Below are 22926 nucleotides of genomic sequence, written 5' to 3'. Positions count from 1 at the left end.
ACAGTGAGACTACAAGGACCCAGACTCTTTATTGACCAACGACAACGTTTGTTACAGTTACACAAACTTCTCTAAACTCAGGGGAGACTTGCATTTTGCAGTACGACACACACACACACACACACAGACACAGACACACACAGACGAACACACAGACGAACACACACACACACACACAGACACAGACACACACACACAGACACACACACTCACACACACAGACACACACACACACACAGACACACACACACACTCACACACACAGACACACACACACACAGACACTCACACACGACGCTGCATGACCTGGTCCCTGCTCGTCTGCAGGACCAGCTCACAGTAGGTGCTGACTGTCCTTATTGCAGACAAGCAGCTGAACTATGTGAGGTTAACAGCAGCAGTGCAGACTAAACTACAGGCACACGGCCTGACTGAATAGAAGAAGCAGTGAATGATGTTTGTGGCTCCAGCCGCTGTGAGCAGATACTCAGCATCATGTGACTGTGTTTGAGCACTACTCGACTTTCCCTTTGTCAGGTTTCTCTGCCTTAGTCTTCTTTCTCTTTTCAGCTGCAGACTCTTTGCCTGCCTCCTCCCGTTCTTTCTTTCCCTGCCCCTCCTCCTTTTTCTCAGGCTTCTCGTCTTTTTCCGCTCCTTTCTTTATCCTCTTCTCCCCTCCCTCCTCCTCATCTGTCCCTTTTGCTTTTTCTTTTCGTAGCTTCTCCAGAGCCCTCTCCATCTCTTCTTTCTCCAGCCTGTCCTCCTCCTCCTTCAGCCTCATAGCCACCCTCTCCTTCACCCTGGCTGACATCTCCTTCCTCCCCATCTCGAGCTCCTTCTCCTGCTCCTCTTTGGCTAGGAGCTCTCGGACTTCAGCCAGAGCCAGTTTGGCGAGCTTCTTGGCCTCCATGCGTTCATGGATGATGGCGACCTGCTGCTTTAGAGCCTCTCGGAGCTTCGAGCCCACATTCTTTGGAGAGCTTTCTGGAGTAGATGATGGTGATAGTCATTAAAAACTCATTACAGGAAGAGCCATGCTCAGACTCACTCTGTTATCAGAGGTCACCACACAGCAGGCCAGCACGAGCATGGCATTAGGAACATCTGTCTCAGGCACGCCGCCTCTCATGCTCCCCTCTGAGGAACGAGCAGTATTATATTCTTTGTTAATATTCAGATGAAAACAGGAACTCGAGCAGCTTCTTACAGATGCATTACCACAGGCTAGCTTTGATAATCGAGCACCAACGTATCAACACGTATCTGCAGGATTTTAGTTTGTTAATCCAATAAACACATGCTCTAATGACCACAAACAGCTGAGTAGCTCAAATTTCATTGATCAGTCTGACCCACACTGCAACACAGCACAGCTTCATGCATGCAGCTGCACATCGATACCTTTCTTAGCTCCTCCCCCAGGCGCACATCCAGGTTTTTCATCTGATGTTACACACAAACAAGATCAAAGTCATGGTGCTGCAATGCTTTTAATTGTAACAGTTTAAGTTGGACCTACAGCGTTTGCACTTTACGGACCGTTTGAAACGATCCACAGCCCACCAGAGCTGCTTGAAGCACACCTGACCTCACCTGCCTTGGAATTATGCTAGACATCAAAAATAGATTCAACTTTATCTCACTGTAATCAGTGCTGAGTGTGAATTCACAGCCATGCTATAACAGCAACACTTTCATGTGCAGCACAGGGAAGACAAACAGGTGTAGTGAGGACCAGTCTGAATCTGTTCACCTGCGGTATCAGTGTGAGACTTCTGCATGGCGTCTACAGCTCCTGCCTGCCCTGCAGGGTGACAGCGATACCAAGTGTCCGAAAAGACCGACACAAACATCACAACAACCCTCCAAGTAAGGACAACATAACAAACACTGACGAGACATTCAAAGCATGGAGCAAGAGACAACATTAGCAAGCTAAGCTAACCTTAGCCAGTTATCCACAACACTGAGCATGAACCAGTTTATTAACATTAGCTAGTGAGCTCACGTCTACAGACTACAGGACCACCAAACCCTCCCCCGCATCCTCTGATGTCTCCTTCCTCAACGAGCTCAACAACTTTTATGCTCGTTTTGAGCGAGGGAACCCCACAACCACAACCAAAGCAGACGTGACGCCGGACCACCAACCTCTGACTCTCTCCCCCACCGATGTAGGAGCGGTGCTGAGCAGGATCACGGTTGCAGGTCCCGATGGCATCCCCGGGCGTGTTCTCAGAGCGTGTTCTGGGGAGCTTGCAGGAGTGCTCACAGACATATTCAACCTGTCCTTGGCCCACGCTGTGGTACCGGCCTGCTTCAAATCCACCTCCATCGTCCCGATACCCAAAAACTCCAACCCATCTTGCCTCAATGATTACCGCCCAGTAGCACTCACCCCCATCATCACTAAGTGCTTAGAGCAGCTGGTCCTAGCACACTTCAAATCCTGTCTCCCCCCCACCCTGGACCCCCACCAATTCACATACCGCCGGAACAGGAGCACAGAGGATGCAGTCTCCATCGCACTGGACTCTGTCCTCTCACACCTGGACAACAACAACACCTACGCCAGAATGCTGTTTATAGACTTCAGTTCAGCATTCAATACAATCCACCCCTCACAACTCATCAGGAAACTGACAGACCTGGGCATCAGTTCCCTCATCTGCAAATGGTTACTGGACTTCCTGACCAACCGCCCCCAACATGTCCGGCTGGATAACCGCTGCTCATCTACCATCACAATGAACACCGGTGTACCACAAGGCTGTGTGATGAGCCCTTTCCTCTACATGTGCAATGACAATAAAGTTGAATTCTACTTCATTCCCAGAGTGGACTCCAGGATAAGTCTGGCAACGTAACAGACGGACAGCTAAAGCTAGAAACACACTGACCATCTATGAGCTAAGTTACTACTAGCCAACTAAATGTGCCCTGCTTGCTAACATTATTGCTAGCCAACAATCTGTCTGGAGCTAGCTGATATGCTCCATGATAGTAACTTGTGTATGATGTCTAACAGTACTGATGTTAGCCAAAAAGAAAGGATGTTTAACCAACATTAGCATCTACAGCATTGACCACAGGCCAGTTCTGATAGCTGACAGTGATATACTGAGTCTATTCTGAGGTAAACACTGGAGCAGGAGTGAATACTTAGTGGCCCAGTAAGCACAGAGGGAGTGAACTGGTCAGAGTGGACATGTTTCAGTGAAACAAAGACTGAACTCACAGGTCACTGTTAGGCAGTGTAAGAACAACAGCTGACAAAAGAACCTGTAGTAGTTTTTAATCGATTCCTGCTGCTGCCCAGACTGACTCACAATCTACGGTCTGAAAATCACCCAACAGCACAGAAAAAGGAAGTATTGGAAGTAAACTTCCTGTTACTGATTATTTTGTTTGGGTACCTGAAGTTGTAAATGCACTGACATCTGCACAAAGTCACGTATCACACAGAGGATTACTGACTATATTCTGACCGTTAGGCTGCACGAGGGAGCAGGAACAGTCTGGTTTCCAAGTTCACTCGTTACAGCAGCGGTGGACACTTTCTGTCAGAGACCAGGCCGACTCGGACGCATCAAGCAAAGGGCTGGACACCAAATAACACGATTGCTGAAATCCATGAATTGATAAATTCATTCAAACATAGAATTTGTACATATATATATGTTCTAATTCATGAATAAGAATTAAACTCCACTTTCCTGTTCTGACCTGAGCGAGACAGCTGTAGCTCGTCACCTTATTTCCAACATCACTGGAACAAAGCTCAGCTCATATTTATTACTTATGAACTTATTCTGCACACACAGTGTTTATAATTAACTTAGGTGGGCTAATATATTGCTGACTGCTAAGAACATTTTATAGTTTATTATTTTTAACTATTCCACACTTTTATTTTGAAAATTCAGAAACTGTTGAGCTACAAAAAGCACTCCAGGTGTGAGCTGAAGCTCCACATTAGTCATCTTCAGCATGTTGGTGGACACACGGCGATGGGTCCAGGCCCGGCGGCTAACAGCAAAGAGGTGAGACGCTACCTGCTCTGCACTCGCGTCTGGGTCACAGACGGTTTTTGTGCTTTGACAGCATTGAGGATGTGAGCCGGTCTCACATGCCAAAGTTGAAGTGTGTCCCCCTCGGAGCAGGAAGAGCCTGTTTCATTCATCATGTTCAGTGCAGGCGCGTTAACACACTTACACACACACATGCACGAGTCGATACAGCAAATGTGGGTTTCACATCTCGAAGCTTGTGGCTGATATTAGTCGATTCAGCTGCAAACAAACACGTTTGCCTGCATTAGTCACACAAACTGTTACCTACAGCATGAACTTGCACATGTACACTGTCCCAACAAACGCTTTATTGGTGTCAACTCACAACTGCTGGTCGCTGAAACACTTTTCTTTATTATGGAGTAAATGAGACGAGGAGGTGGACAGAACGAAATGTGACACTGCTGAGTGCAACAAGGGCTTAAAGACAAACATGGCAACCTACAGTTGGACAAAGGCAGTTTAACAAACACGTAACTACCAAAATGTTCTTATTAACATGTAACCTGCATACATGATGGAGTCAACAACATCCAGGGACGAGCCTCTTATTTCATGCACGTGTGTCTTTAATAAGTGTGAACTGTGTGGAGGCTTCATGAAGAAGAACTGCAGTCCGACCAAAGGCTGCATGGAGCTGCATGTTTCATGTTAGCTGAAGTTTGACATCTGCACAGATGTGTACCTGTTACACAGCTGGAGTACCTGCTGGAGGTAGCGCGTCCTTTAGTCCCACTAACCAATAGCACCAAGTGTGTTCTAGATCCAAATTCAAAGTTGGAATTTCCCAGTTTGATCTGGGAAATTCCCTCACTTGGATTTCCAGCTCGGAGCAGCCTGATCAGCTCCATCTATGAATGTGCTGAAGTGATGCTGTGATACTGAGCTGTACTGCTAGCAGGGCCCACCTGAAGCTAGCTCACTTGCACCCAAAGGTGCATGAAACCTGATGGGTGTGTGCCCAATGTTACAGAAACATAATCATTAATAAGGTGATGAGTGCTGGTGGTGGCTGCACAGAGAACGTGGGTGCGACGATATCTGACAGCTACAGTCAGGACGCCACGAAGACGCAGTCAGCAAACGTAGGACGATGAGGCTGTGGCTTGAGATCACCTGATGGACTCTTCCTGCACTTCCTGACTCCCATTAACATGGTTATGTGTTGAGCAGGTCCAAAACCATAACGAGGGCAATTGTTGGTTTAATTCATGCCATTTAAATTAAACCAGTGACTGTTAGACCATGTGAGGGACACGTGAGCCGCTGTCCGAGTGCATTTTGTGTAATCTCACACAGCCATTGGCTGCTGCTAACAGTGCTGTGCACTCAGTGTACTCGCCCACTTCTAAAAGTGCTCCTGAGTATCCAGAACAACAGAAAGAGTTTCTCCTCAGTTTGAAACCAGAACCGAGTTTGTTCCGGTCACAGAGGATGAAACTTGGGTGTGGACACAGCCAGGCTGGAGACGAGGTGATCCAACGTTTCCTAGCTGTGTAAAATCTACCAAACATACTGACACCATGGCTCCGGCTCCTGCATGGGCCCTCAGATCACAGATCAACACATTTATCAGGAATCCGAGGCTATTGGTTATGGAGGCCAACAATCACAATCTTCTGCCCCTGATTTCCATCGTCTTTCGCTTGTCGTCTTCCTCTGACCGCTTCCTCGTTCTCATCCTCCTCATCCTCTTCCTGCACATCCTTTGCTCTTCCTGAGGCAGTGTGTTCACCCTCCTCTTCCTCCAGCGGCTCCAGCGGATTTATCAGTCCATACAGGAACGTGAAGAACCCGTTTAACCAATCAGAGCCGCCCTCCTCCACTTCTTCTAACCAATCCAGAACCTGGGATTCACCCTGACCATCGCCCTCACTGGACAGGCCTACGCAAATGAGGGGGGGCGGGGAGGATGGGAGGAAAGTTGAGGAGCAAAACGTGGGAGTGAAGGAGAGAAAGGAAGTGGTGACAAAACTAAGAAAAAGGAGAGTGTGAAACCAAATGAAGGAAAAAGATGTGCAGGAGGAAAGAGAGGAAACAACAGGAGAAGGTCAGAGAAGTTTGCAGGTTAGACAGCAAGGGAATCAGACTTTATCAGCAAAGCCAGGCTGTCTGCACATGACTGCAGAACAACGCGTCATCTACTGGTTTAGACGTGCACTCTTTAAAGATCAGAAACTCGTGCTGCATGCTCATCATGTGCAGATAGCCCAGAGGAGGAGAGGGAGCACTGACGCTGGCTTTCTGTGGGAAAGCTTCTCTAATGAAACAGCTTCAGCTTTGGAACCAGAGTTGTCACAGTCCTGCATCTCCAACAGCAACACAATAACCTGAGACATGTCGACAACTACAGGAAGTAATGAGAGCACTGAGCAGAGGTCATGTGGAGGCAGATGGCCCAGGACCACACACGCCCCCACACATCTGTCCAAGTATGAACAAGGCCATAAAAGCTTGTTCAGGCATGAATACCACATGTTTAAAATGTGTCGGGCTGTCCTCCTCGGCTTCTAATACTGTATACATGTGTACTAATGAGAGAGCCTGCACACAGCAGGGTGAGACCTGGGAAGCCTTTACCACAATCACCCTCATTTAGGGTTAGACAGCATGTAGCCACAAACAAAGGCAACCACAGTTTCAGACACCAGTCAAGTCTTACGTGCATTTGGTGTCCTGGTGTCAGATTTCTGCTTTGGTGCAAATGAACAGATCTACTGTGGCTTTAATGTGATCCTTAGGATGAAGACCCGGGGTCAGGGTTCATGTGAAGTCCAATGATCACTGATGACTCTGAGGGGGCCGATCTGACACATGGAGGATTTATTTCCACACAGATAAAAGGGGGATAAAACATCCCCATGAAGAAGAAGGATGGTCATCTTCAAGGTTCTGGTAGTTTTAACAGCTTCAGATGAAGACAAGTGAACCTGGAGATGTTCCCTTCTTATCCGAGAGACTCGTTCAGTTCTAAAACCAACAGTGGGAGCCCCCGGTGGGTAGTGGGCGTCGTCCCTCAGCAGCTTCTCATTGACCCACCATTCGTCATGTGCCTCATCACATGAGCCAAGATGTGGAAAAAGGTTTGGTCATTACATCCAGAGGCTTTGGGCGAAACCACTGTGAGACCTCGCCCCATCCTGTCACGTGACCTGCTGAGATCACCTGACCAAGATGTGAGTGAGGGCTGAGGCTGCAGTGCAGGCGGCAGACAGTCGCTGTGATAAACCACAACCACGGTCGGTCACAGTGGACACAGATGTTCTCTTTTACTGTCAATCTGTGAACACTGGCATCCTCCAAAGAGTGACCTTTGACCTTTAGGTGCACATGTACAGCCGAGTCTCGTCATGTCGAGGTGGCTCCAGTGCATTGATGCAGCGGCTCCAGTGCATTGATGCAGCGGCTCCGTTGCATTGATGCAGCGGCTCCGTTGCATTGATGCAGTGGATCCGTTGCATTGATGCAGCGGCTCCAGTGCATTGATGCAGCGGCTCCAGTGCATTGATGCAGTGGCTCCATTGCAGAGGTCTGCGCACTCCTTGCTGCACTTCACAGCACACACTGTGTTGCTAGCTTGTGTTTGGGATGAACCAGGTTGTGTGTGAGTGCGTGGCTGGGTCTGAAGTGCGCTGGGATGCCGTGCTTGGAGAAGACTCTCCTGATCTTCTCTGATACACCTGCTACATCAGGATTGTTTGTCCTGCTGAGGCTCCCTAGTTGGTGTCTGACCTTCTTTACTCTGCACCTGTGCTGATTGGATGAAGCCCAACTGGGATAACTACATGTTTTTTAAACTTGTGTGTTTTCTGTCCCTCCTGCCCGCAAACACACACCACTACCACGTTCTCTTACATTTTCAAAATCCAGTGAACAAATTAGAACGTGTCTCAGAATAGTGGAAATGTGGATGGTGAAGGGGGCAACAGGGGAGATGCTCTGAAACTTAAATATGGGTTATCCCAATGTAGCGACGACAGAATACATTATGATTTCCAAAAGACTGGAGCGGGCACATAAGATGAAACAGCTTAGTTGCCTTACACCGTTTTCCTGCTCCAGAGGCCAAAGCAGCACTAAGACTCATCTAGTTCGTCTGCTGACATGATGAAAGTGCTGAAATCCCAAATTCCCTTCGAATATTATGCACCAGCTGCAAAATCTGCCAAGCTGCTCAGAGACCCAACAAAGGGACTCAGATAACCCTGAAGTGTCTACAGATGACTCCTGAAACAGACACATGCTGCCTGTGTCCAGGCTGAGCACCACAAAAGCTCCTTAAAGGAACCTGTTGCGTGAGCGAATAAAGAACAGTAACGCCCTCTTAGATACCCGACGGTGACGAGCCTCCATTCAGCCTCTACAAGCTGCCTGATTGGCCGAGCAGCTACCTTTTCATGTAGAGAGCTAAGCTTTAGACTGCATTAGCCAGTGTTTGAGGCCATTCAGATGTTCATGTTGGAATAAAAGCCAAACAGGGAGCTCTGAGTTCTTGTTTCTAATGAGTGAGCCATGCAAAAGAAACCCAAACTAGCATTTAGTCTACTTCACAAACACAAAGCCATCACAGCTGGTAAGCAGATGTTGTGATGATAATATTCCTTTTGTTGTAGTTGTGACAGAGACAACAGCTGTGAATCGTAGTTTGATCAACTTGCCTAGCAGAACTTTTGCGTCCTCGACATCGAAATCTCCGTCGCCGTCTGTGTCGTACGCCACCAGTTTACCTACAGCAGCAGCAAACACAGTTAGACACACTTAGACAAATTCTCATACGTGTACATTAAACATGTGCTTACTGTAATTATTCTAACTGTATATCATGATATAGAAATGACTTTAAAGGCAAATGTATTAAAGTCAAACATGGGTGTAACAATGCTTCCTTTAGAGAAAGACAGTTTACCAACCACTGCTCCTACATGATGCCTGCGTTTCTAAGATCATACATGAACACTGCAGCTGGAGACCAGTGTGACCACACCAGTCACACCAGCTGAATCACACTCAGGAACCAACGCTGCAAGGCTGTGCACTCCTCCACCGACCACAGCCAACTTGTTGCTTACATATGTGTCCTTAGTGACCAAGGGTTAGGGACGAGCCTCCAGCCTGTGTGGCAGCTTGGCTGCCTTCACTCCACCTTTCTCTACAGCTGCTGATTCCTGTACTCCTGTGGGCTCTGAGTGCTACATGAAGCGTGTCACTGTACACAGAGGTGCCAGTTTAGGTCGACTATAAGGGCGTGTTGAACTGCATACGTAGTGTTTGTGGATGTGTGTAGCGCTGCAGATGTTCCTGCCAAACACTACACGACTCAGGGCTCTGCAAACAGTGTGTGTGACAACAGTCATTTTTGTTCACATATGCAGAATATACATTATGGGTTTTTACCTTGCAATGCTTCAGACAGGTTAATTTGTAAGCCCTTAGCCTTATCTGCATGCAAAACAAACAAATAATAAAACACACATAATGTAACAAAGACAGGGTTAAGAGATAAAACACAATCACATTTCATACACACAAGAATGGACCATTTATCATTAATGCAGGCGGCTGTGGTCAAAGACAGGCAGGCTGCAGCAGCTTCAGCCGTCCTCTACACGCGTGGCTCAGCAGGCAAAGTCTGCACCTAGCTTTAAGCTAACTTACAGAAATGCTGCTGTGTTAGATGCAACCATTACAAGCTTCATTTCATCTGACTGGCTTTAATGTGACTGGCAGGCTGTTCACCAAAGTATTTGGTTTAAAGTGTTGAGACAGCAGCAGACTGAGGCTCACTAGTAATAACTGCTGGTCTGAATTTAATGCTCCGGTAACGACAGTTAGACTGGTTCTTATTGCAGGTGGAGGTTTACTTTAGGCGTAGTCTGTGGACAGATGACAACAAAAGCCAAACTGGTTACTGCCACACCTTCCCAGGAAGTTCCTCTAGGTGTGTGTGTGTGTGTGTGTGTGTGTGTGTGTGGGGGGGGGGGGGGGGGGGGGGGGTACCCACCAAGAACTCCCTGATAGTCAACCAGGTCAAAGTAGACCACAGCTACAGACGTCCAGACGCCCAGCAGGGCCAACACGATGAACCAGGTGAAGAAGCTGCTGCCACTGGAGTCGGCCTTCTTCCCATTCTTGTTAGACGGCTGGCTTTTAGCACCATCTGGAAAGACAACACACGTGATGTCAGGTTCAGCTGTGGCCCTCACAAACTTTTCCTTTACACACTCAGAACATTGAAATAGAAGTTGAAGTACATTGACCTTAATGCTACTTTAGAGTTACAAGTGTGACTAATGATGAGAGCGACGAAACAGCAGTGAACACAGCGAGGAGCTTGAAGTCCTCCTGTGTGTTTATGAAGCCCAACTGCACGGCGTGAACACACCTGCAGGACGAAGTGTTCAAAGAAATGTTGAGGACAGTCTGAGCTTTGGACGTACATCCATAAACTGCCCTCATTTTGAAACTCTGAGCATGCTTAATCCCAGGAAACACGCCCCCACAGGATGCCCACACTGGGCGCCGCCGGGCCCCCACACTGGGCGCCGCCGGGCCCCCACACTGCGGGCTGCTGTGGAGCGTGAACCAGAATGTTGCTTAAAAAAAGAAAGGGGGGGAAAAAAAGCAGATTTTAGCTCCACCCTTATTTCCAGGAGGTCACCACATAGTTCAGGTGTTTGGACACCATGCCCTTTCACCCCTCCCACCACTGTGTGTCCACTCAGAGGAAACAAACAGCAGATCTGACCCTTCAAAGAAAGCTTGTGTGAGTGGATCAGGGCCTGATTCTGCTGCTCTGCAGTAAATCGATCAGATTCAGAGTTCTTCTCTCTTCCTGAGGCTGTGAATCACTCGCACCCTCAGATTTCTGACGGTGCATTTTCCACAGCAGTCACATTTCCCTGGTGTAAATAATCTGAAATCATTTGAGGACATTACTGTGCCAGTGCCGTGTATGTGGTGCTGGGACAGTAGAGTGTAGCCAAGGATCTATTCTTGGAGTGACAAAGACACGCTCGCTGTGAGAACATGGTGGCAGAGAGAACGAACAGGTGCTAAAGTCCGCTACATGCTAGGTCAAACCTCCTTCCTCTGCACACCTGAAACATGCCAGGTCCCCAACTCATCCAACCTGTGCTGTGACATCATCTTTTCCTCTGCAGACGTTTGTGTGTTTCTGGCTGAATCCATACGTGGGCATGATTGCAGCTGGGAGTGTAAATCTAACTCACAGCAGGCAGCAGCAGCAAAGGCGTGACTACGTGTTAGAAGAAGCTCTCACTCAGTCACACATCTGGATCACAGCATCGTAACACACCTGGATGTTAAACCTGGACACTGACTGAACACTCGCTCCTCCAGCAGGTATTAAATACTCGTCCACCCAGGCCATGCTGCTTGGTATTCGATAGCCTCACCTTGGTTTTCTGCAGCTAGCACTGCGGGCACTGCTGTAACACCAGGAGAGGCGGCAGACTCCAGGGTCACTGGATCACCCATCTATGGCGTATGGTGGACCAACAGGAGGTTAACCGGCCAAAAAGAAGCGTGCAGCCCAGCGACGGCGAATATCAGCTCAGCCGCTCCCTCTATGTGGCCCCGCCCTCTCTCTCTGTTTACTGGCTTTCTTTCTGTTGCTCATCCAGCGTCATCATGCGTGCCATTCTTCTCTCTGAGACGATATGGCTTCTAGAGGTCATACACAGCTATTAATAGTGCTGTTAAACCAGCTGGCCCTCGCACAGAGAGGGGAGGACATTATTTAAACGCTCCCTGCCTGATATTGTGAACTTTAAAATCCTCCATGTTTACTTTGCAGGGTGCACCTGCCGACTGCACCTTCAGTATTCTTACAGCAGCAGTAAAACAAGGTCCTGGAAGGATGTCAGAGCAGACAGCTGCAACATGTCACACACGTAACAAACACGTAACTACATGAAGAGACATTTGTGCCACTGCATGTAACTGGGAACAAACCACTTCACCAATCACGGGCTTGTTGGTTAAAATGAGATGAAACTCCAACCATCAGCATGGACTCAGATCAAACATCTTTGCCATGAACTGAGGGGGTTCCAGACGCTACAGATGAACACAGCGTGCAGCACCATCAGTCACGGTCAATCATCAGGAGGCTTGTTTTTCTCATAAACTGGTTTCAGTTGGTTTGTGCTACTGTAACATGTCCAAATAAAGCCCCACCAAATACTAACTTTGCTTTTTTATGTCTGAGAACTTAAACATTGACAAATTCAAACTATAATGGATCCAAACTTGGTGTGGCCTCCACAACAGTCCCAGTTTGCTGAGCTAGAGCCAAGGTAAAGAAACACCGTGTTGTGAGCAGCGTCTATCAGGGAGGGTTACATTTGTCAAAGGTTTCAACAATCATCAGGCTGTTGATTAAAAAGCTTCATTCACTCTCGCACTCTCTCCCATAATGCATGTTTTGACCTGTCTCCCGTACTTGTCTTGTCCTCACCCACAGCTGGTGGCAGCACATTACAGCCCCTCCCTGAGCCTGGTTCTGCCTGAGCTTTCTCCGCTGTTGTCGTTGCTTCTTACAGGGATCGCCTGATTGTTGGAGGATATCCTTACACTACGACGGCCCAGGTCCCTACCACATGGTAAATGAAGTAGATCTTGTGTTTAAATGGAAGCCCCATAAAGACTCCTTTATAAACTTTAGTGCACGTTTGTTAAGTTAATGAATATTTGTCTTTAACAATGAAGTCTACCAAAATAAAAGAATGTTGGGCTTTCTGTTTGTTTTTCACCAAGCAGGCATGCTGCATTGTGTCTTTGGAAAACACAGCCCTCTTCCCAGCTGCACAGTTAAGCTACGTCAGCAATTTATCAGATCGTTTCTCCACCCGAGGCAGGAGCAACCCCACATAACTTCACCGAGTGAGCCACAGGTGCCACTCTCACAGCCAACACAGGAAAAACGAGCTTTCACAAAGGCTTTGACACAAATGAAGTCCTGCTAACGTGCTGTTACATAACCGGCCTGTTTGAAGCTTAAAGTTAGTGCATGTACCAGCAATTACACACAAAACCTTAGAAACAAGAGCTCGGCAATATACTGCACATGAAAACTGGTTCAGGGCTGAGAAACTTTAAGCAGCCTCAGCAGAATGCAAATCATGAACAAAGAAATCCAAGAAATCCAGTGATTGTTGTATTTGGCAAATGTGTTGAAAACTGTCACGACACCGTGAGGTCCTTACCCAGTGACTGCAAGCAGAACAGAATAGAATAGAATAGAACAGAAGAGAACAGAACAGAACAGAAGAGAACAGAATAGAACAGAACAGAACAGAAGAGAATAGAACAGAAGAGAACAGAACAGAACAGAAGAGAACAGAATAGAACAGAACAGAACAGAAGAGAATAGAACAGAACAGAACAGAACAGAACAAAACAAAACAGAAAAGAATATAAATGAAGAGAATAGAATATAACAGAACAGAATAGAATAGAACAGAACAAAACAAAATAGAACAGAATAGAATATAACAGAAGAGAATAGAATATAACAGAATAGAATAGAACAGAACAAAACAGAATAGAACAGAATAGAATAGAACAGGACAGAATTGAATAGAATATAACAGAATAGAATAGAACAGAATATAACAGAAAAAAAACAGAATAGAACAGGAAGGAATTGAATAGAATATAACAGAACAGAACAGAACAGAATAGAATATAACAGAACAAAACAAAACAGAATAGAACAGAACAGGACAGACCAAAGTAGAACAGAACAGAATTGAATAGAATATAACAGAATAGAATAGAATATAACAGAATAGAGTAGACTAGAATATAACAGAACAGAATAGAACAGAACAAAACAAAACAAAACAGAACAGAATAGAATATAACAGAATATAACAGAATAGAATAGAACAGAATATAACAGAATAGAGTAGACTAGAATATAACAGAACAGAATAGAACAGAACAGGACAGAACAAAGCAGAATGAACAGAACAGAATAGAACAAAATAGAACAGAATAGAACAAAACAAAACAGAATAGAACAAAACAAAACAAAACAGAATAGAACAGAATGAACAGAATAGAATATAACAGAACAGAACAGAACAGAATAGAACAAAATAGAACAGAATAGAACAAAACAAAACAGAATAGAACAGAATAGAACAGGACAGGACAGAACAAAGCAGAATAGAATAGAACAGGACAGGACAGGACAAAGCAGAACAAAACAAAACAGAATAGAACAGGACAGAACAAAGCAGAACAGAACAGAATAGAATAGAACAGAACAGAACACAATAGGACAGGACAGAATAGAATAGAACAGAATAGAACAGAACAAAACAAAGCAGAACAGAACAAAACAAAACAGAATAGAACAGAATAGAACAGAACAGAACAAAACAAAGCCGAACAGAACAGAATAGAACAGAACAGAACAAAGCAGAACAGAACAGAACAAAACAAAACAGAATAGAACAGGACAGAACAAAGCAGAACAGAACAGAATAGAACAGAACAGAACAAAACAAAGCAGAACAGAACAGAACAGAACAGAATAGAACAGAACAGAACAAAGCAGAACAGAACAGAACAAAACAAAACAGAACAGAACAGGACAGAACAAAGCAGAACAGAACAGAATAGAATAGAACAGAATAGAACAGAACAGCCGTTTATTGTCACTGTGTTTTGTTTTCTGTAAGAAGCAGGTTCTAATGCTATATTCTGTACTGGTACAATTGCACAATAGCATTGCTACAAGCAGCTATGTGGCAACATTGTGAACACAGCGAGTATTTCCGGTTTCCACAGGCATGTTCTCCTCGTTGGAATTATTAAGACTTCCAACAGATGAAGGGAATGAGGGCTGACGACCATCCTTAGTCTTACTGACCCAACTGACACTGGATATGCAAACAGTGTGGCAGAGACACACCTCTGTTTGCTCACTTGTGATGTTACTCTGTGATGCTGCCAAAACATGTTCAGTCCATTATGCCCACAAGACGGCAAATGAATAATATGAGACAAAACAATTACATAACTACATGTTACAAAATGAACATTAGAACATGTAAATAAACAAAGAACTGGCACTGGACGACCTCTGCAGAGCAGTTATTATCTGATCCTCAACATCAAACATTCATATGCACGTACCACCAGTCTGAGTCCACAGGCCCAGCCTTTGGAGCTACAGCAGCTTCAGTTTCTCTGAAAAGGCTTGAAGTGTGTTTATGGAGCTCTTAGCCACTCTAACAGAAGCACATCTGTCAGGTCAGATACCAAGTACACTAAGAACCAGCTCCCACAGTGTCTGGACCTTGGAATGGTCTCTATAAGCTGAAGCATTGAGAGGTCCTTCACTGGAACCAAGTATGAACTCCCAATCCCAGACTCAATGTGTTCTCAATCCAGAGAACAGCGTCCACTGATCTAGAACCCAGAGGACCTGTGCTGGCTGATATACGGCTTGGATGCAGGTGCTTGGCCCACTCTGTGTTCAGTGCTCTGGTAGACCTTGGGCCCTGTGGTGACCACTGGGCCCTCAGCATAGGGCTCTGTGACGTGGCCTACTGCTTTGTGGCTGAGCTGCCGCCGTCCCCAACCGCTTCCACTTTGTTGTGATAACACCAACAGTTGACTCTGGAATTTCATGAGTGGACTTGTTAGTGTCCTATCACAGCACCACGCTGGGATTCACTGAGAGCGACTCATTACAAATGCAGCCTGCCTGGTTTTATACACCTGTGGCCATGGAAGTGATTGAAACACCTGAATTCAGTGAGATGGATGGTGACTAGAATAATTTGGGCATCTTTACAAATAACAGCAGCTGAATGATCCAGAGAGCCCGCTTTCAAAATCTGATTATATGACCACACTTAGAATATTCATGAGCAGCCCGCTGCTACACGTGTTACAGAGGATGAGGTATACACTGATAGATACGCTGAAGCGGTTCTCCTCGTGCCCTCATGCTGTGACAGAAAACAAAGCACAAACTGGACGATCTCAGAGGATTACTTGTTGCTTTTAAGTATCCAGTAACACAATTTTACCCCAAAAAGGACTAACAGGAAATCTGAGGCATATCCATTTGCTGGGATGCATCCAACAGCTCCACATGAAAAGAAAACGTCTGAAAGCATGCAGTAACACACCACTTTGTTGTTGTGTAAACTCCATGTTCATATGAGCACGGCACAAACACGCACATGCACAGTGCTGTCCTCCAGAGCTCTGCAGAGTCTCTGTCACATTCTGAACACACTGTTCAGCCCGAGCAGCTCCTCTTATATAAGGGCTGCTGTGCACGCCTTCAAACTTACCTCGATTCCCTCAAGCTTTTAGAGTGTGTCCAAGCTCATGCACGTCCACATGTGCACAGCTTTGTGTACTACAGAGGACACTGGAGCTCTGCACGGTCTCTGCAGAGCTCTGATCTTCAGCCAGCTTTTACAGGAACACTTTTTCCTCATTGGGGCACCATGTTTTCAAACACACACATTTTAAAAGCCACGTCATACGACTGCAGCTGCATGCGCTTCCTCAGTGCAGCAGGCTGGTTCAGTTTGTGGCGCCAGGATCTGCTGCAGTACGCAGCACATTCCACTGATGGTGGCAGCGACCTATGTGCAGGAACCAACCCCACGCCGGGCTTTGTTGTGACAGATCCCCAGAAAGTCACTAGCATTAGATCAGACTGCTGTCTGTTGAAGCTAGCGTCGAGCTACTTTGATTAGATCACAGGGACAAACAAACTAGTCAACTCTGAGCAACTGTGCAGTTCCAGGTGTCCACAGGTAGGGCTGCACGATTTTGCATAAAATGAGAATCACGATTTTTTGGCTTAGAATTGAGATCATGATTCTCTCACGATTCTCTTTTCCAGTATAAATATTTATTGCACTTATTAACTGCACATCAACTTCGTAACAGTTGAGACTGAACATAAAAACAATTCCGTCTCCACCGTTGCTCGACGCTGCGTGTACAGAGCAGGTAGTGCAACAATAGAAAAATAGTTGCGGGACGGCACTGTGTAGCGTTTGTCTAGGGTGTTGATCATTTTCCTAAATCCCTCGTTTTGCACAGTGTTGATGGAGCCATATCTTTGGTCAGGTGATAAGTAATAGCCTCCGTAGTTTCTTTGTGCCTGCGCGAGTTCGACGGGTATAGGGAAGCGCTGTATAAGGTTCCCGTTATTGATGTTTGGGTGGTTGACCGGGACGGATTTTCTCCTGTCACTTTCTCGTCATCCCTGACGTGCTCTCCGTTGTTGTTTCCTGCTAATTTTAGCATCACACGGCACAGCTTCTGTATCACGTGGTATAAGGCTCCGCCCTTGTCATTTGTTGAGCAGGAAGAGTGAGCGCTTGTTTTCATGCAGAGTACGTCCCGGATCAAAACGCGGTACAATCGTCGTCTTTTTTTTTAAATCGTTGTCATTTGGAAATGAGATCGCACACAAGTATGAATCGAGATCGGGATTTTCTAACGATTAATCGTGCAGCCCTATCCACAGGTGTCTTTACAACCTCTCTAACCACATTTCAACTGGACTGGAAGACAAAACATCAGACTGAAAGCCAATGGATATGAAACATTAATGAAAAAGACATTTGAGTTTATCATTTAAAGTTAAAGAAAGACGAACTGACTGTTTGTTTTTCTTTGGCTCTTTCTGGTTTCTTTATTAACTTCCATTATATTCGTCTATATCGAGTCTTCAGCTCTTGTTGGTCTTATTTAGGCTTTGAGGGTTGCTTTTAGTTTCCTGTCACGTTCCATTTCTGTGTTTGTCCTTCGTCTTCCATGTTTCCCTGTCTTATCCTCCTCTCGCTCCATGTGTAAAATGCCATTCCACTGTCCGTTATGTCTCCCTTCCTGTTTTATTTTGGTAGCACCTCTGCGCCTTTGTTCCTCACTGTGCCACAGCTGTGTAACCTCTGCATTATGCACCATGTGTCTTTGCATATTAGGAGTCTCTGGCACCGCCACTGTATTCGTGGTTTTGAACTTATTCTCTGGACATCAGCATAAAATGCTCATGTTGAGTTAAATTTCTGCATCATGCATTTGGCTCTGCAAAATTAATCACACAGCATATTATGACGGCTCCAAACCAAAACACGATACCTGACACAGATGCACAAACGCTGTGCTCTCATGCAAGGTTACATGGAGCCACCGCCGTGCTCAGGGTTGGATTTAGAACAACAACACGCTCAGCAAACGCAAAGGACACAAAACATCACACATCAGCCCCCGAGGAGCAGACGCAGCCATTACCCTTCCATCTGAGATCCCAGCCCTTTGGAGAGGGGAAGCAGCAGCCCTGAGGGACGGTAATGTGGAAAGTCAAGAAGGCATGTGACAAGGAAACATAATGAGAAACATAATGAGAAACATAATGAGAAATGGGAAAGTGCACATTTCAGCAGAAACACACCAATGACAAAGAGGACGAGATCTAGCATCCAGGTATGATCACATGCTCCAAAGTCCCGACAAGCACGCTTCACTGTCCCCTCTTTAATCTAGAGTCAATATTAAGTGAGCAGCTGTCACTGTTTGATCACATGAGGTAACAAAGTGCACACGTCTTGCAGCCATTGGTTAGCAGTGAAAAGGACCTGCCTGAGTAAATTTGGAGGAAGACATGGCTGACAGACGGGTGGTTCTGCTCCAGTCTACATGCCAAACACAACTGGGCAGGACACGAACCCCAGTTTCTCTCTGATGCATCTACTGGAGTATGAAAGGCTGTGAATGGTTGATAAGCGCTTTGTGTGCTCCAGGAGAGGAGACAACCAGCCCAAATCTCTTTCTTATAACCAAGCAGTCATAAATATGGAGAAAGCTGAGGAATCGGAGTGATTTTAACCAGGACACATCCTTTCTACACATATGGAACAAATAAAACACAAATGTGTAGGACTGAGTTCTTGCATTCAAATCAACAGTAAACAGACCGGTTCTGATACATCACTTTTCTGCTCTACTTCAGAGCACTGAAAGTGCATGATACGACACGCCTCTTTCACCTGCTCATAGTTCTCAGGCTATCATGACTCTTCACAATCTAGTGAAGTGAATCACTCTGAATGTGACTGTATTTACTTACAGCAGTTAGAAGCCTACAGAGTCGCGGCTGTTTTTAATGCACTGAGGGTCTAAAGATCATGGACAGGATCATTTGTGCCATTTTGCATCCTGTATCAGTGATGCTGAAAAAAAATACTTCATGCATGTATTATTCTCAACTATTGTGATTCGTTACCATCAGGTTCTTTTACAAACTCCCTGAAAAGCCTTCAGCTAATCCAAAATGCTGCAGCAAGAGTCCTGACAGGGACTAGAAAGAGAGCAGATTTCTCCTTCATTGGCTTCCTGTTAAATCCAGGATTCAAAATCCTGCTCCTCACATACAAGGTCTTAAATAATCAGGCCCCATCTTATCTTAATGACCTTGTAGTACCATATCACCCTATTAGAGCACTTGGCTCTCGCTCTGCAGGCCTACTTGTTGTTCCTAGAGTATTTAAAAGTAGAATGGGAGGCAGAGCCTTCAGTTTTCAGGCCCCTCTTCTGTGGAACCAGCTTCCAGTTTGGATTCAGGAGACAGACACTATCTCTACTTTCAAGATTAGGCTTCAAACTTTCCTTTTTGCTAAAGCATATAGTTAGGGCTGGCTCTCTAACTATGCTGTAAAAGGCTGAGCCTACTGGGGGCTTCCAGTGGTGAACTGAGCATTTAAATTTGTCAAGTTTGATACAGTTTTGACTTTGTCTCTTTGTCTCTGGAGTGGTGACGTCCATGACACAGTCCACTGTTTGTACGTGGGATAACATAAGATTGCAGAGACCTGGTAGCAATGCCCTCAGTAAAACTGACTACAACATTAGAGGTCTGGTGATAGAGGTAACTGTATACTTGGTTAGGCTGAAATGGGACAAACAGGCAGAGTTTAAAACCAATGGCAGCACAAATCTGTTAAACTGACTTAAATGAAAAGCCAGAACTACATTTGGGATTGCAGTTATTTGTGTTATACACCAGGAGCCAGTGTGTAAGTCGGAGCTAAAACCATGTTACTAATGTTATAAAGAAAATAGTTTACCAAGACAAAAGCACTGACGGACGGAGTTTTCACTTTTCCACAACATGCTGACAGCCTGGGCCAAGTGCTAACACTGTGGTTTGTTTGCTTTGTCTTTTTATGAACAAGTTCTCAGATGCATGTCTGCTTCAAACACTGAACATGACCTTAATGCATCTTTCAAAGCTGCAAAGAGACGATATTTCTCTCACCCAACAAGAAAACCCTGGAAAAGCTGCAGATGGAGTCATTAAACTACAAGTCACATAGCAACAGCACTTTATAGAACATTCTAAATCTTTGAATTTTGCAAAAAAATGAATAGTTCGTTTACGATTGTTAAATAAATAGTAATAAAACGTTAGCATTTTTCCAGTGCTTATGCCACACATGCCTTGCCTAGCTCTATCTACTCTTATTAATAGCAGTTTATAAAGAGATCGGTTTATTCGAGCAGCGTTCCACGACAGTCCAGTTTCTCGTGCAGCCCTCTGAGCCCACCCCTGGGCTACAGGGATGTCGAGGGAAGGGTCAGGAAAAGCATTAACCACCAAACAAAAATGGCTGCTTTTGCAGTTCTTGGGATTCCCCTGCAGGTCAATACCTGGACCTCACACACATTCATGTGTTCACCTAATCAACTTGGAGCTATGCTTGGACTTATCAAAGTACAGCTAAGTTTCCCTATGTTGACAAAGAACCAACTCTAGTTGCACACTCTGTGAAAAAGACAGAAAAACGGAGGTATTATCTGCAACAATTAGTCAAACTATGAAAATGTTTTTGGAGACCAAAAGCACCGGTTCTATTCTGGGCCACAGGTTTTTCTAAACGTCACACTGCCTTTGGATTTACTACAGCATGCAAAACTCTTCAACACGTCTGCTACATCTACGTGCTGTAAAATAGAGGCAAACGTAGTATTACATGCTTTAATTAAGTGAATTATGCAACATAAGGAAGGATGGAGAGCGTGGGACGAAGCAGGTTAGACACGGAGTGTTTTAACAGGCACTGAGCTTGATGTAAAGAGACATGTTACCTCTACGGAGCTGTTACAGATCATATTGAAACGAGGGGGGGAAATATGGGATTTTGCACTGCTCCAGTAGTGAGCATGCCCTGTCCTCTTTGAGATTCATTCACAGTCAGAGAGCTGGAGAAAAGTGGGGCAAAACAGCAAGAGTGGAGTGGTTAACTAACAATGAACTAAACATTTTTATTTTCCATATGTTATGTTGGTCTTGTTCTTTCCTGATCTGTGCCAGCTAAACAAAGACAGCTCAGTATAAGCTGTCTTAGTGTTTCAGGTCTTCAGCACACTAACCAGATGCTCATCTCCCGCTGTCACCACAGTGGAGTCTTTATCCATCGTTTGCAGAACACTGTCATGACCTGCTCGTATAGTTTCCTGTGCTAACCTTAACCCTGAGATGTGCAAAGGGAGAACTGTAAACGAGCACAGTGAGGACAGAGTGTACTCTGCATGTGAGCCTCAGCACATGGGGCCCTCATCGGCCTTTGACTCATCACCTTACTCAATCATAAAGTACGTTAAGATGTGACAACGAATATTTCATTTTTTTGCACCTCACATGTTATTTCCAAAAATAAACAAAAACGGGACTGAGATTAAACAGAAGACTGCGCAGGCTCAGCGACGGGCCTGAAACTACAACCATGGAGGAGAGCCTTTGGATGGAGGAGAGCCCCGGGAGCCACGTAGGAGCCCACCGCGGATACTGACACGTGAGCAGAAAGTGACGGGGATAAACTGGGGGCGGGGTCCCGCAGTCCACACTGACTGGCCCAACAGGCCTGCCAACATCACCAACGCAACGAAGCCTCACGAGAGACGGCTAACGTTATCTGTCGCGTGCGAGGCAATGTTGCCCGGTAATCCCGGGAGCTAGAGTCGCCATGGTGAACCGACCTGAAGGCTGGGTGGAGCGGCCGTGTCAGGCAGACCTGCGCTGTTGCGATAATTACAACTATCCGCGCTGGAGGCAGCGCTAACCAACAAAAGCACTCAGGTGTCGCTCAGCCAGCAGTCTCTCAACACCGACTCCTGAACCACGGCTAAACCATCCCCGCGCGGAGCAGCTAGCTAGGATGAAATAACAGAGCGACAGCCAATCAACTTCCAAAGGCCTGCCAGTGAAAGCTGGCGGCTACATCATCCCAGCCGACGCTATCGTGACAGAATCAAACCCACCTTTTGGTTTTGGGTTCCCTTTGCTGCCCTTCTTTGAAACCATAGCTGAGTCCTTGGTTGCAGGACCGGAAACGACGGGAAGACGGGAACGACCGGTGCTTGTTGAAAGCGGAGAAGAGAAATCAAAATTTCTGCTCCTATCTGATAAAACTCGCAACCAAAGAAACCCCGCCCGCTTTACCACTGACGGCTCTCTCTGCCAATGAATGCCTTGTTACACAAAGATGGGCGGGGTTTGGAAATGTTATGACCAATGGGTATCGAGAAGCCTTAGGCTTATTCAGCCGTGTGGATAATCTTATCTTTGCCCCTCCCCCTCGCTGCTTTGGAACGTGGCAATATGGTAGATCCCCCTCACTGCCATGTTTATTCCACTCACCATCTAAACATCTAAATGTCAAAATATGAGCATAAAACATTTCTCTTAACAACAGCGTAAAGATCTGCGGCCTTTAAAATCAGTGTTTACAAGCAAAACAAAGAAAAGCAGCAGCGAGCACATTCAAATAGTTTCTGCTGGACA

General features: G+C 45.8%; 1 protein-coding gene across 3 annotated transcripts; it reads right to left on the bottom strand.

The window, feature by feature from the left end:
* Positions 1-10: 10 nt before the first annotated feature.
* asph (aspartate beta-hydroxylase) lies at positions 11-22600 on the bottom strand. 3 transcript variants are annotated; one of them, XM_082513049.1, is made up of 6 exons: positions 22404-22600; positions 10075-10230; positions 9468-9512; positions 8732-8800; positions 1402-1443; positions 11-984 (listed from the first exon to the last, which is right to left on the bottom strand). In XM_082513049.1, the coding sequence occupies exons 1-6, from the start codon at positions 22444-22446 to the stop codon at positions 515-517; spliced, it is 825 nt and encodes a 274-aa protein (XP_082369175.1). In that variant the 5' UTR covers positions 22447-22600; the 3' UTR covers positions 11-514. The 3 variants fall into 3 exon arrangements, with proteins under 3 accessions (XP_082369175.1, XP_082369173.1, XP_082369174.1); XM_082513047.1 differs by lacking the exon at positions 22404-22600 and adding an exon at positions 11489-11728; XM_082513048.1 differs by lacking the exons at positions 9468-9512; positions 22404-22600 and adding an exon at positions 11489-11741.
* Between the last annotated feature and the right edge of the window lie 326 nt (positions 22601-22926).

Source organism: Aulonocara stuartgranti, assembly GCF_965226115.1.
Source record: "Aulonocara stuartgranti genome assembly, chromosome: 18".
In the NCBI taxonomy this organism is placed as follows: domain Eukaryota; kingdom Metazoa; phylum Chordata; class Actinopteri; order Cichliformes; family Cichlidae; genus Aulonocara; species Aulonocara stuartgranti.
Note: the sequence above shows the minus strand (reverse complement) of the source record. Positions and strands in the feature narration are given on the sequence as shown.

Coding starts and splice junctions, on each gene's coding strand:
- asph (XM_082513047.1), bottom strand. CDS start 11,570: ATGGGTGATCCAGTGACCCTGGAGTCTGCCGCCTCTCCTGGTGTTACA. Junction 8,801..9,467: donor CCTGTCTGAAGCATTGCAAG/GTAAAAACCCAT, acceptor CTGCTGCTGTAG/GTAAACTGGTGGCGTACGAC. Junction 1,444..8,731: donor GGACGCAAAAGTTCTGCTAG/GCAAGTTGATCA, acceptor GTGTAACATCAG/ATGAAAAACCTGGATGTGCG.